The sequence below is a fragment of the Saccopteryx leptura genome, chromosome 10 (assembly GCF_036850995.1).
Source record: "Saccopteryx leptura isolate mSacLep1 chromosome 10, mSacLep1_pri_phased_curated, whole genome shotgun sequence".
NCBI classification, from domain to species: Eukaryota; Metazoa; Chordata; class Mammalia; order Chiroptera; family Emballonuridae; genus Saccopteryx; species Saccopteryx leptura.
In genome coordinates, this window is record NC_089512.1 from 14,093,972 (window position 1) to 14,107,063 (window position 13,092).

A 13,092-nucleotide genomic window follows, 5' to 3' on the forward strand; every position below is an offset into this window, starting at 1 on the left:
TCTAACTATTGAATCATCTAACTTTCTTTTTAGTTATTCATGGACCTCCCATCCAAGCCTCCTTTTATCAATCCATTATTCTCTCTCTAATCTTCCTTCTAGTCTTCCTTTAACCAATCCATCTATTCTTCCTTTCTTCTACTTATCTATTTATCCTTTATTTCTCTATCTAGCCATCCACTCATCCATCTATCCATCTAGTCATCCATCCACCCATTTATCCATCTATCCACCCATTTATCCCTCCAGTCAACCTTTCACCCATTCTCTAATCTTTTATTCACCTATTTTATCCACCTTTCCACCTTTCCATTCATCCATCAGCCATTTTACCTAGCCATCATCCTTCCTACATCTATTCATCCTATCCATCTCCTACTCTGTATTTTTTCTTCTTTGCTTTTTTCTTCTATCCTTCCTTTTAACTATCTATCCTATTCACTTTTGTATCCTTTGATCCGTTTTTCTGTACAACCATCCTCAACTTCCCATCTAGCTGTTCTTCTTTCTTTCTTTCCTCCCTCCCATCCATCCCAATATGCTTCTTTCTTTTTTCTCTTTTTTCAGTTCATCCAACATTTATTTATAACTACTGAATATAAGATTGACTTATGAAGTACTCTGGGAGAGATAAAAGCCAATAAATTGAAACCTTCTATCTCCGGGAGTTGACACTTCAATGTTTCAGCAGATAAGGCACACAGGGAGAAATAAACATATTATAAGGGGATACATGGTGAGCACTGCTGGAAATAATTAGTATCTTAGGGACACAGGGACATGAGCCTGCTTCTGCCCGGGGAAGGCGGAGTGGTTAGGAAGGCTTCATTTAAGAGGTGGCATTAGGCAGATGGCGTAAAATGCTCAACACCAATGAGGTGCAGAGAGAACCAGGGGGGCAGTCTTAGTTAAAAGATGACCCTGAGTAAATGCACAGACAGGTGCGTTTAGGGAACAATTTGATTTGGGTAGAATATGTGGGCAAAATGTGACTAGAAAAGTTGTCTGTGGCTGTGTCATCCAGGCTAAGGAGTACGTCGCTTATCCTAAGCCCCAGTGAAGGCTGGAAGTAAGAGAGAGACATGACCATAATCAGATTTGCAGTAGAGAAAGGATGGAACGGGTGCAAGACTGGAGCCTAGAGGCCAGTCGGGAAGCTGATGGCCTGAGTGGGGGGAATAGAGCTGGACCTGCGGTGGACGGGCTATGATGGAGAGGCCCCAGCCCCTGGTTGCCCCAGCTGCAGGGTGTGCACAGGAGTCAATCTTCCTAGGGTCCAGCGTGGGGCTGGCCCCAAACCTCTCTGCCCTCTGTCAGCCGTGCGGTTGGGTGCCACCTGCTGGTGTCTGGTGCCTTGCATGGACGAAGCAAGGGGGTCCCTTTTATTCCAGTGCTTTATCCTGGCGGAACGTGCCACCCACTCCGAGAACAGGCATCCTTTGAGGCTCTAGCACCCGAGGATAAACCCTGCCCCTTCTGAAGTTCCAGTACGCATCCCCAGCTCGCTGCGGGATAGGCTAAGCCTGAGTTCCGCCCACCAGTCCTGGTACGCTTGGGCTCCCTCCCCAAGGATCGGTTCACAGTACCCAGCAAGCCCAAGCCTGTGCACAGGGCCTCTCCCCCAGCACCTTCAGAGTTCCTGGAAGTTGTGACCACTTTTCCATGTCAGTGTGTCTCCTTTGCAAGCCTTGGAAAAGCTAACAGACCATCAGGGACTCAGGACTCTGCCATTCTGTCCCAACTAACAACGCTGGGTCTCACGGACCCATGTCAGTCACTCTGACTGAAGAACAGACTTGTAGGGCCTTGCGATTCTCTTAGCCTGTCTCTCTCTCTTTACACAGGGTAAGAGTAAAACCTAGACTAACAAGGCACTGACCCAAGGTCAAATATATATATATATATCTGGGGCCGAGAGAGAGCTAGATCCTGCCCAGAACAGGACCCTTTCTACCTTGTCTTTCTGGGCAAACACAATTGAGACTAATTTTATATTTCTCCAAATAAACGTTCACACAACCCTCATGAAGGGACATCATCTCTCCAAATCTCTGAAAGTCAGTCAGAGTTTCCAGGATGTTGGAGCCCACCTGATGCCCCTAGAAGGGAATGGGGAGGCGGAGGTTAGTACACTGGGAGCTTGGCCACCTACGTACCAGGGGCTGGCAATGTGGGCTACTTGGATTCTCTCTAGAGCTCTCATTGGAATCCAGAATAAGGTGGCGGCCAGGACGTTGGCTTAGACAGAGTAGGGGGTGGGAGGGATTTCCTGACTCCTTCCACCAGGGCTGGCCCTCTGAGAACCTGGAGTGATGATGTTGCTCTCCGCCTGTGCCCAGATCTCACTGATCAGCCTGACAGCGAAGCTCATGGACTATTCTGAAATATCATCCATCAAAGCCCTTCGGACCCTCCGTGCCCTGCGGCCACTGCGGGCTCTGTCTCGATTCGAAGGCATGCGGGTAAGACCTATCTCCAAACTGCTCTGGTCTGCAACACCTGCTACCCCTCCCCCCTTCACACCCTCCCTACCGCTGACCCTGGGCTCCGGGCCCCGCCCCCCCGCTGACCCTGGGCTCCAGGCCCCGCCCCCCCCGCTGACCCTGGGATCCGGGCCCCGCCCCCGCTGACCCTGGGATCCGGGCCCCGCCCCCCCCCCCCCCCCCCGCCCCCCAGCTCAGCACTGGGTCCTTCCTCACTTCTGCTCGGAAGCGGGTGGTGCTGCCCTGTCCTGACTCTCCTGTTTCCCCTTCAGGCCCCTTTGTGACCCTCTCTCCCCTTCTCACCCCAAACATCACATCTGCCAGGACTCACACTTCCCTCCTGCTCTCGGGGATCCTGCTTCATGGCTCCACAAGCATCCCTTACCCCAACCTCCCATTGCCAAAATCTCCAGAATGTCCCTAGCTCTTCATCTTTCCATGACAATGAGCCTTTCCTCTGACACTCCATTTAAATGTTGTGACATCAGCAGCACCGCAGCCACCGCCCACTGGGACACGCCTTCCCTCCCACCTGACGCAGTCATGGGTCTTAGGGGTTCCCCCCTTTGCCCACCCTTTCCTTCCCTGGCTCTACCAGCTGCCACCCAGGCCTCCCTGTCCTCCTCCGTGTGGAATGCTCACAAGCCTGGGCTTTGCCTGAGGGGGGGACAAGGGACTGCTAATTCCCCTCTCCCCTTCCTTATTGTTACAAAAGTCTCCTGGGACAGAAAGTGAGGGTTTGCTTTCTTCTGCCACCTTTGACTGACTTAAAGAAGACATCAGATCTTCAAAAAACAAAAGTGGACTTTTACAATTAACGTGTACCTTTACAAACACTAGGGGCTTATGACTGAAATGGTTGGATATTTATTTTACTTTATGTCCCGGTGGCTGATTGACACATAGGCAAGTGTGTGGAAATGGATTTGGGTTGTTGTTGATTCTTAACCAAAGCATCCTATACACTATTGTCATGTGCTGTATTTAAGGAAAATGAAGCAAGTTTCTACAAGTCTGTACGTGCTTGCCACACACACACACACACACACACACTCACACACACACACACTCACACCCCTAAATGAGCACCTGTGCACCTGTGAACTCTCCTCAGTCGTGGGGGAAGACACTGAGTGCTGCGCTGAAGTCCAGAGAAAGTGTGCAGCCACCCTCAGCTGCCCGGTGACTCTCAGTATCCTAAACCCGAATTATTGCACGAATTAACCCACTTCTCTTGCTTCCAAAGGCCACTGGCTCATGAAGCAGCCTCCGTGAGTGTAGAAAGAAGTCGGACCCAGCCAAGAGGGCTGAGCCATTGGCGGGGTTGCAGGTCCTTTCGCATTTCCCCGCAGGTGGTGGTGGACGCCCTGGTGGGCGCCATCCCGTCCATCATGAACGTCCTCCTCGTCTGCCTCATCTTCTGGCTCATTTTCAGCATCATGGCCATGAACTTCTTTTCAGGGAAGTTTTGGAAGTGCATCAACATGACGAATAATGATTTTTCTCTTGTGCCTTCAACTACTGTGAATAATAAATCTGACTGTGAACTTAAAAACCACACCGGCAACCTCTTTTGGGTCAACACGAAGGTCAACTTTGACAATGTGGCAATGGGTTACCTCGCACTTCTGCAGGTGGTAAGTCTCGAAATCAACCGTGTCTTTTTCTTCGGCTGCTCTATACCATGGAGGGACTGGGGTCTTTCAGAAGATGCTGTGTACGGGGTAGCACTCAGTGTGAGCTAAGGTCATTCCCTTGTCCTAGAGTCTACACCATGAGACTAGAGGGCCTTACCAATGAGTATAATCTCCCAGTGGTGCCATTAGACCAATGTGGGCTCATAGACTAGAATAAAAGGATGAGCCTGCCATGGCATTGTGTCAGGTGGTGAGTTGGAATTCACTACTTGTACAAAATAGACATAGTATAGCCACATGTACAGTCTTCTACTGTAAATTATCCCCTCAAGGATGATAAATTATGTTTCAAGTTTGTTGTAGTGATAGGTAAGGATGGTGATGATGACAGTCAACCACATTCATACTTTCATTCATTCATTCTTCATCCCTTGTCTTCATCCACTTGTTCATTCAGTCCTCCATCCATTCAAGTGTTAATGTAATTGCTTGTACACTTGTCATACAGTCACCCGCAAGTTCCTGCATCCCACCATTTGCCCATGCATTCATTTGACAAACAATCCCTGAGTAGCTATGCTGTGCCAGGCACTGCCCTACCCTGGGAGATCAGAGATGTGCCAGAACTGGCTCCAGGGGGCCAATGCTCAATGAGAAAAACAAATAAGTGAATCAAACCGGAGCCTGGTGTGGATGATGGGCAGAGACTGAGTAGTCTCTGCTCCTTGTTTCCAGGCAACCTTTAAAGGCTGGATGGATATCATGTACGCGGCTGTCGACGCCCGAGAGGTGAGTCTCAGCCCACCGTGCCTACCTCCTTGCCCTCTGTGTGCCCCGCCCTCATCAGCCTATTTGAATTGGAGTGAAGGTGGCCTTGGGACCAGAAGAGGTGACCACCCAGAAGCCTGGCACTATTCCTCTCTGGAGCAGTGTCCTGCTGGCTCCCTGCTGGCTCTTTAAGCTGAGCCAGCCTCTTCTCCTTCCATGCCCACTCCTCAGGCTTCTGAAGCTCTTCCTCTGCTTAGGGAAAGTACTAGATAAAGAACTGTGTGTGAGGGCACTTCCTGGGCAGGGGCGGGAGCAGGCACCTAGGCTAGAACAGAGGGATGAGATTGAATTTCAGGCACGATCACGGCCTCCCTCGTGGCAGCCAGGCGGGAGAGAACGATGCTGTTGAGGAAGGACCCGGGCCCGCTGCACAGACAGTGCAGACACCCCGCCCCACCCTCCCAGCCCACCTCTGGGTTCACTTGTGTTCTGCGCTGCTGATTCTCTGAGACCTGACTTTCTCCAGTGCTTCAGGGCTTGCTCAGCAGCCCCTCCGCCCAGGGCGGGGGGGGCCCCCAGGGGCAAGCCTCACAGATAAGTTCTGGGAGTCTGTCCATAAAGGCTCCAGCTTCCCTGTCCCTTGGAGGTCAAGTCCTGAGGTTCCCTAGAGGGCCCCCACGGGATGGAGTGCCCGTTGCCCATAGCGATGGCTTTCTTCACAACACCCCCTTCTTTGCCTTGCTCCTATTCCTCTCCCCCTCCCTCACTCCTGCTTCCGGGATCACCTCCCAGATAAACGTCCCCTCCCGTGCCCAGTCCTGGGCTCTGGGTTGGCTTCCAGGGCGAACACCTGCTGAGACAGCCCCTCCTCCCCACGCCCCACCTTGTCTGCTCACAGCCGACCTTGCAGCCCAGCTGGGAGGCCAGCCGGTACATGTACCTGTACTTCGTCGTCTTCATCATCTTCGGTGGCTTCTTCACCCTCAATCTCTTCGTGGGGGTCATAATCGACAACTTCAATCAACAGAAAAAAAAGATAAGTGGCGTTCGGGTGCCTCTGCGGCAGGTCGTGGCCGACCTTAGACCTCCTGTCCCCTGGCCTCCTGTCCCCTGGCCTCCTGTCCCCTGGCCTCCTGTCCCCTGGCCTGGAGACTAAAGCTGACACCGCTCGCAGCCCTGCACGCCTGGCCAGGGGCCCAGGTTTGACCTGTGACACCAGCACCAGGTGCCTCTGCGGCAGGTCGTGGCCGACCTTAGACCTCCTGTCCCCTGACCTCCTGTCCCCTGGCCTGGAGACTAAAGCTGACACCGCTCGCAGCCCTGCACGCCTGGCCAGGGGCCCAGGTTTGACCTGTGACACCAGCACCAGGTGCCTCTGCGGCAGGTCGTGGCCGACCTTAGACCTCCTGTCCCCTGGCCTGGAGACTAAAGCTGACACCGCTCGCAGCCCTGCACGCCTGGCCAGGGGCCCAGGTTTGACCTGTGACACCAGCACCAGCGTTTGCTCCCCAGTTGCAGCCCGCACCTCTGTGTGGTGTCCGGGCTCCTGCTGGAAGAGTGGCATTTCTCTGTATCACCATTGCCCCCCAACCTTGTCTGGGGTCCCCATCTTCTCTCCCAGAGCACCTGGCCCTCCTGGCTGGGACCAGGAGTGGTGAGAGTGTCTCCGGTGACCCCCTTGGGGAACATCAACAGGGAAACAGAGGGCCCCAGCCCTTGCTGCCTCCGTCTGGAGCCCTGACAGCCAGAGCACTGAGTGTCGGGGTCGCCTCAGGGAGGGCCAGCGCCCCAACCTTCCTCAGGACGGCGAGGAAGCCCCTGGCCTCCATGGGTGCTGTCTCTGGTGAACAGGAACCCAATCCCAGACAACCTCTCATATTTTTATTAAACGTATAAACTGCACTCCTGCTAGCCTTTCAATTCCTACCCTCCATGCCCCTGAGGTAGCAAGGACACTGCTTTAGATTTGTGCAAACCTAGGTCCTGAGAGAGGAGGGGCCACGTGGGGAGACCACAGCCCAGCCCTGGGAGCCCAGCACTGGCCTCGGCATCACACCAGCCCAGTCTGCGTTCCAGCTCAGCCCCTTGCTGCGTGGGCGGGCCCTGGTGATTCTGAAACCTCTCTGAGCCTGTTTTCTCAGAAACCGTATTTGCTGACCCCTTGCCCAGACGTCTCAGTGTGGCCTCACCCAATATCCACCAACCCTCTGCCCCTGTCCCCACAGACAGGTTTCTCCCAGGAAGTCCTCTGTGTCTACAAATCTTCTAAAATCTCCTCTCAAACCCCACAGATCTCAACCCCTTTCCCCAGCATCTACAGTGATTAATTTATACAAACATGCTATCAAAGTGGCAGGCTTTAAAATTATGTCGGGGGCCTGGCCAGGTGGCTCAGTAGATAGAGCATCGTCCCAGCATGCCAAGGTCATGGGCTTGATCCCCGGTCAGGGCATGTATGTGAGGCAATCAGTGAGTGCACAACTAAATGGAATAACAAATTGATGTTTCTCTATTTCTCTCTTTCTCCTTTCCCCTCTCTCCCTTCATTTCTCAAATCAATGGAAAAAAGTTTTTAAAAAATTATGCCAAGAAGTGAACCTCTTCTGTAGTTACTCCAGATAGAACTGTTCAGAGAAGTACTGAGTTCCCCAGCAGTTTGAGAGTTAAAGCACAGGACTGAGAGCAGATTGGGCTGAGTGATAGTATTGATAATAAAGGAGGTTCAAAGGGTCCCTAAAAACACTAGCATCCAATCCTAAGGGAGGAAGGCATCTTTAATGGCGGGGTTTCCAGCACTGTAAGAGCAGAGGACAGTGCAACTGGCCAGGCCTGCAGAGAACCAATTAAGGGGTCTCCAAGGACCCTGGGATAGGTGATAAGTCTCAACTCCTCCTCTCCAGAAAGAGAATGAGGGGCTGGGTCCCAGGGTATTTGTTCCCTAAAGGAAGTTTCTAAAGGAAACTCTTGCCCCTAAAAGGGATTATGGGTCTAGAAACCTACAGATTTGACTGGGAGGAGCAGGCTGGATTCAAGGCTCATATCTGAACCAACACGTACTTCTCCTTGGGTCCTGTTCCCAAGCCCTGCCCACCTTTGTCCGTGCAGCATCGCTGGGGTCCTGGAGACGAGAAATAGACTTTGTTGCAGAGACCCAGACAGAAACAGAGCCGGGGCTCAGTCCCGTTGACTCGGTCACTGTGGCACCTAGGCAGGACACTGCTTGATCCTTCCTGCCTTTGGCATGTCTTTCTGCAGAAAGGGGAGAAAGTTGGGAAGTCTTTGCCCTCCAGCATGACTTGGGTATCCCTGGGGGTTCCTGTTGCTTTAATAACAGTGTGCTATCCTCTTCTCTACTTAGGGGGCCAGGACATCTTCATGACGGAGGAGCAGAAGAAGTACTACAACGCCATGAAGAAGCTGGGCTCCAAGAAGCCTCAGAAGCCCATTCCCCGGCCCCTGGTGAGCCCAGAGCTTCCCCGTAGCAGAGCATGTCCACGAGTCCAACCTGTGCCCATGCTGGGGAGGGGCCTGGGCCACGCCCTCTTGGGAAGAGAGTTGGGTTGAGTGTAGGGATGAGGATAATGAGTGTTCCCAGGTCCAAAGAGTGAGAAGTCTAAAAGAAGCAACCCCAGGTCTTATGGAGTGAACATATCTTCTTCTGTGGTTATTTCAGACAAAACTGTTCAGGGAAGTACTGAGGTCCCCAATAGTTTTAGGGTTCACACACAAGATCGAGAGCAGATTGGGCTGAGTGACAGTCAGTGTGGTTAGAGCCCTGGGATGAAACATTTGGGTGATTGTGCATCATGATCTAGGTCACAATGGATCTCCAGCCTTACCCGACCTACATTTTACCTCCTGCCTACAGCTAGACAGGGAAGAAATGGCCAAAACCCATCCCCCCCCCTCGGATCCTGGGACTGTCAAGATCATGGTCAGGTGGCACAATAGAAATAAAAAGTTAGCCCTGGCTGGTTGGCTCAGTGGTAGAGCGTCGGCCTGGCGTGCAGAAGTCCCGGGTTCGATTCCCAGCCAGGGCACACAGGAGAAGCACCCATTTGCTTCTCCACCCCTCCCCCTCTTCTTCCTCTCTGTCTCTCTCTTCCCCTCCCGCAGCGAGGCTCCACTGGAGCAAAGATGGCCCGGGCGCTGGGGATAGCTCCTTGGCCTCTACCCCAGGCGCTAGAGTGGCTCTGGTCGCAACAGAGTGACGCCCCGGAGGGCAGAGCATCGCCCCCTGGTGGGCAGAGCGTCACCCCTGGTGGGTGTGCCGGGTGGATCCCGGTCGGGCGCATGCGGGAGTCTGTCTGACTGTCTCTCCCCGTTTCCAGCCTCAGGAAAAAAAAAAAAAAAGAAAGAAAAAGTTATCCCACTCTAGTGTTTAAGGATTGACCAAAACTTAGGGCCATACTCCACTTTCATTCCTTTACTCACAAAGATTGTAAGAGACATGCGCATTTATTCTGCTGTTAAAGCAGCCCCCAACCCACACGTGCTGCCAGTCATCGGCGGTCTCCTCCTCCCTCGGCCAGGAGCAGGGTTGGCCCCTGCTGGGAAGGGCTGAACAGGCTTGGGAATGGGCATGCTTCTCCGTTGGGAATACACGGCTGACCCCTCCAAAGAATCTCGGAGCCATCTACTCCAGCGACTAGAATTGGCACCTTGTCCCTTTATATAAACTTTCTGTGGTTAAGATGCAGCATTTATGAAGAAAACTACGGGCACTGCCCGTGGCACCACCCATTAGCCCTTCCCCACACAAGGGCAGAGCTGAAGGACCTTCAGCCAGGAGACAGGCCTTTCTTTCCCTAAATGGATGGGAAAGGCATACATTAGGATTTCTAAATCAAGGCATGGGATTTGCATAAGTTACTAAAATATTCATGAGCACAGAGTCTTAGAAACATTTACAGGAGGAAAAAAGGTGTTACGACCTTTGACACACTTTTCTTGGAAACAGCGACCATAAATGTATTACTCTTCTCAATTCTGATGAGTGTTACAGAGAAAGCAAGCGATGGTACCTTCAGACCTCTGTAGAGACAGAACTTTCCTCTCAAATCCCCCGGAAGACCAAGATAACTGGGCTTGGGTGAGCCTGAGGGAAAGTCCTTGAAGTTCATTGAGTATCCTTCTGTCAACCAGGACAACGGGCAGAAACAGGCTCAAAGTTAAAATACACAGGTGAGAGGCGGAGCCCAGCCAATCAGGGTCAAGTCAGGGGCTGAGGAGGCGGATCCTCAGACTTACTGAAGAACAGGCAGCTGAGCCCTGCTGGCCTTGACTAGGGACGGGGCCCATGTTGAATCCACATTTGAACCAGACACCAAGGAGTTCTATGCTAGGAACAGCCCTTCACAAAATTATGATGGTTTCTGGAACCTTCCCCTACAAACTACTCAACTTCTCTGTCACATCTCAGTTTCTCCCCTCTCATCAAGCAATCCCACAGGCCACCATAGCTTCGCCCTCTGAAGGAGGACAGTTTCCCTGGGACAGGGCGTCCTTCATTTCAAAAAGGGACCATGGAGAGGACACTATCTTAATACGAACGTAGGAACCTAACATTGGAATTTCAGGCACTACAATAGGGGTGGCGGTTGATGCTTGGACAATCACCGTTTTTCTTAATTAAGCCACAGTTAAGATCCTGCAAGGTTGGCACTGAGGGGTGGCTCTTCACATGGGTCAGGGAAGCGAGACCATAGCCCTACTGTGTTCCTGAGATTCACCATTCCTTAGGATGCGGTTAAGGATGGGAGGTGTATCCCTAATTAACAATCAATACTGTACTAGTTTTAGTGGGGGAGCATGGCTCTCCCCTTAACACTCAGGTCCTAGAATGGCAAACACTCTTTCTTTCGTTCCCCTCAGCATAACTGAGGCAAGGCTGGGACAGTCAAGCAGGACTTGAACGCCTCAGGGATCCTGCAGGGCCCGAGAGCAAATGCACATGGCTGCCCTCCAGGGCCCACAGGCCTTGGCCATCCCAGCTCCCGGCTGGCCTCCCTATTGCAGGCAGCATCTTGGCTTATACCACCCAGTGGCACGAGCCAGATCACCTGTCCTCCTCAGAGTCCAGAGCCAAGAAAGACACCCTCACCCCTAAAAAAAAAAAAAGAGAGAAAGAGAGAGAGAGATTTCCTCTGCCATATAAGGCCCAGCTTCCCAGGTCCAGCTTCCTTTGCACCAGATTGCTGGCCCAGACTGCTCTTCCCTCAGGAGTCCCAATGGGTCGGGCAGGTCAGTTCAGAGCACTGGCACACGGGGTTCTGCCCCACAGCTGGTGGGTGCCACATCATAGCACGGCCAACCTGGATGATGCAGGGACCTCGAACACGTGCGCAAACATAGCACTTAGCACCTGTCGTGAAGCCCGGGTTCTAAACCTTACACTTCACTACATAACAAAGACGATGGCTTCTACAAGAACTGAGAAATTTAATTCTGTAACATTCTTTACTATAGAAATCACTAAAAGCAGGTTTCATGTACTCTGCTTTATAGAAAAATAATAGCCTGTATAATATCACATCATCAGTCACCCACTTCATCATCTCTGAGAGCACCGAGGGTTGCAAAGGGGTGATCCCTGCCCGCAGGCTAAGCCAAGAGCAGCCGCGAGCTGCTGCATTCCCCAGCATCTGAATGGCCAAGGGCAAACTCAATGCCTGGAACTCAGCGATGTTACCACCTGTTCTGTTTAATTAGAAGTCATGCGGTCATGAATGGGCTCTGCTTTTTCACCATTTTCAGTGATGAACTGGAACTATCATTGGCTCAGCAATAGCCTTCCCGCTCCAGGAAAGATGTGAGCCAGCCGTTATGCCAGAACCAGGCCCACTTGGGTTTGATGCTTTGCTCTAACCCCATAAGGTAGCAACTCATCCCCCACCATGGAGCAGAAAGTAGGAACCAGCCTCTGTCACAGCCCTTCTCCCCTCTGCTTGCTTCACAGCCTCTGGGAACTCCCTGGTGAGTCTCCTAACTGCTTCCTCTCTTCCTCCCTCATAGCCACTCCTGCAGAGCCCTGCACATGGTACACATTTATGAAACGCCCATTGTACAGAATTAAATTAAATCACACCCTCGTGGAGTGGCTTTATGATCTTATTTAAGGTGAGGGTAATGGAGCTGTCTGTTCTATCATCCATTCATTCATCTATTTATTGAGCATCTGTTGTGTGCCAGGCATGATGCAGATACTGGGGAGAGAACAGTAAGCCGGAGAGACAAAGTCCCTGCCCTCGTGGTGATTGCAGTCTAGTGGCTCAGGAAAATAGTTAGCAAAACTCATGCACGTATTAATTCACAGGCTTGAGATATCGCCAAGGGAGAAAAGCCAAAGGTACCTGGGACTGAGCTTTGAGGAACTCTAACATCCAAAGGTGGGGTGAAGGAGACTCAAAAACATAAAAAAATAAACCAGCCAGAAAGTCAAGAAAATAACCAGGAAAATAAGGCATGATGAAAACCAAGAAAGAGTTTCAAGGCGGAGGGGTTGATAAGCAATGCCGAACAAGTGCCCTTGGAGTTGGCATTATGGAGGTCACTGGTGATCTTAGCGAGAACCATTTCGGTGGCAGAAAGAGGACACAAAGCTCTGTTGGAGTGGGGTGAGGGGTAAATGAGAAACTCAAGAAATTTTGCTGTGAAAATGGAGAGAGACTAAGGTGGTGGCTGAGGATATTTAGTGAAGGAACTAAGACATAATAACCCAGAGTGGCCACGTGGGGCCAGGAGCCCCACTCATCAGTGATGAAGCAGAGGGACCAGGAGGTTGGTAAATGGCAGCGATGAAGAGGAGGTGAAAAGGTGGGCTAGCTAGAGGACACAAGCTTCAGGGAGGAAGGACTTTACAAGATGCAGGAGGAGCAAAGTTCTGCAAGTGACGATGGGGAACGGGAAGGATCTCAGGCCTGCCTCCTAACCCTGGAATACAGGGTGGGGGGGATGAGCAGCTACTAAGCAAGAGGAAATGTTTGCAGATCAAGGTAGGTGAGCTCCACAGAGCGCAGGAGAAAGGCAGGGGTGGAGAATGGAGTTGAGATCAAGGAGTCCCAGAACAGTACGAAGTTGACAGCACAGAAAATACTAGAGGGCCATACTAGGAACATTTTAAAAACACCTTAAAAATAGTGAAATATAAAGGATCTCTTTATTGTCCAGGACATTCTGCCTCTTTGCAAGAATGCAAACAACCA

At 51.7% G+C, this 13,092-nt stretch overlaps 1 protein-coding gene and 1 long non-coding RNA gene across 4 annotated transcripts in view; one reads left to right on the forward strand and one right to left on the reverse strand.

The window, feature by feature from the left end:
* LOC136382571 (uncharacterized) overlaps positions 1–13,092 on the reverse strand; it is a 420,231-nt gene that overhangs the window by 317,372 nt on the left and 89,767 nt on the right. The gene's annotated exons all lie outside the window — the stretch shown is intronic.
* The window catches only part of SCN10A (sodium voltage-gated channel alpha subunit 10), a 97,283-nt gene that overhangs the window by 77,838 nt on the left and 6,353 nt on the right, over positions 1–13,092 (forward strand). For all 3 annotated transcript variants that reach the window (XM_066352121.1, XM_066352122.1, XM_066352123.1), the window contains 5 exons: positions 2,340–2,462; positions 3,836–4,120; positions 4,856–4,926; positions 5,804–5,924; positions 8,243–8,347. In XM_066352121.1, the coding sequence (XP_066208218.1) occupies positions 2,340–2,462; positions 3,836–4,120; positions 4,856–4,926; positions 5,804–5,924; positions 8,243–8,347 (705 nt within the window). The remainder of the gene's footprint in view (positions 1–2,339; positions 2,463–3,835; positions 4,121–4,855; positions 4,927–5,803; positions 5,925–8,242; positions 8,348–13,092) is intronic.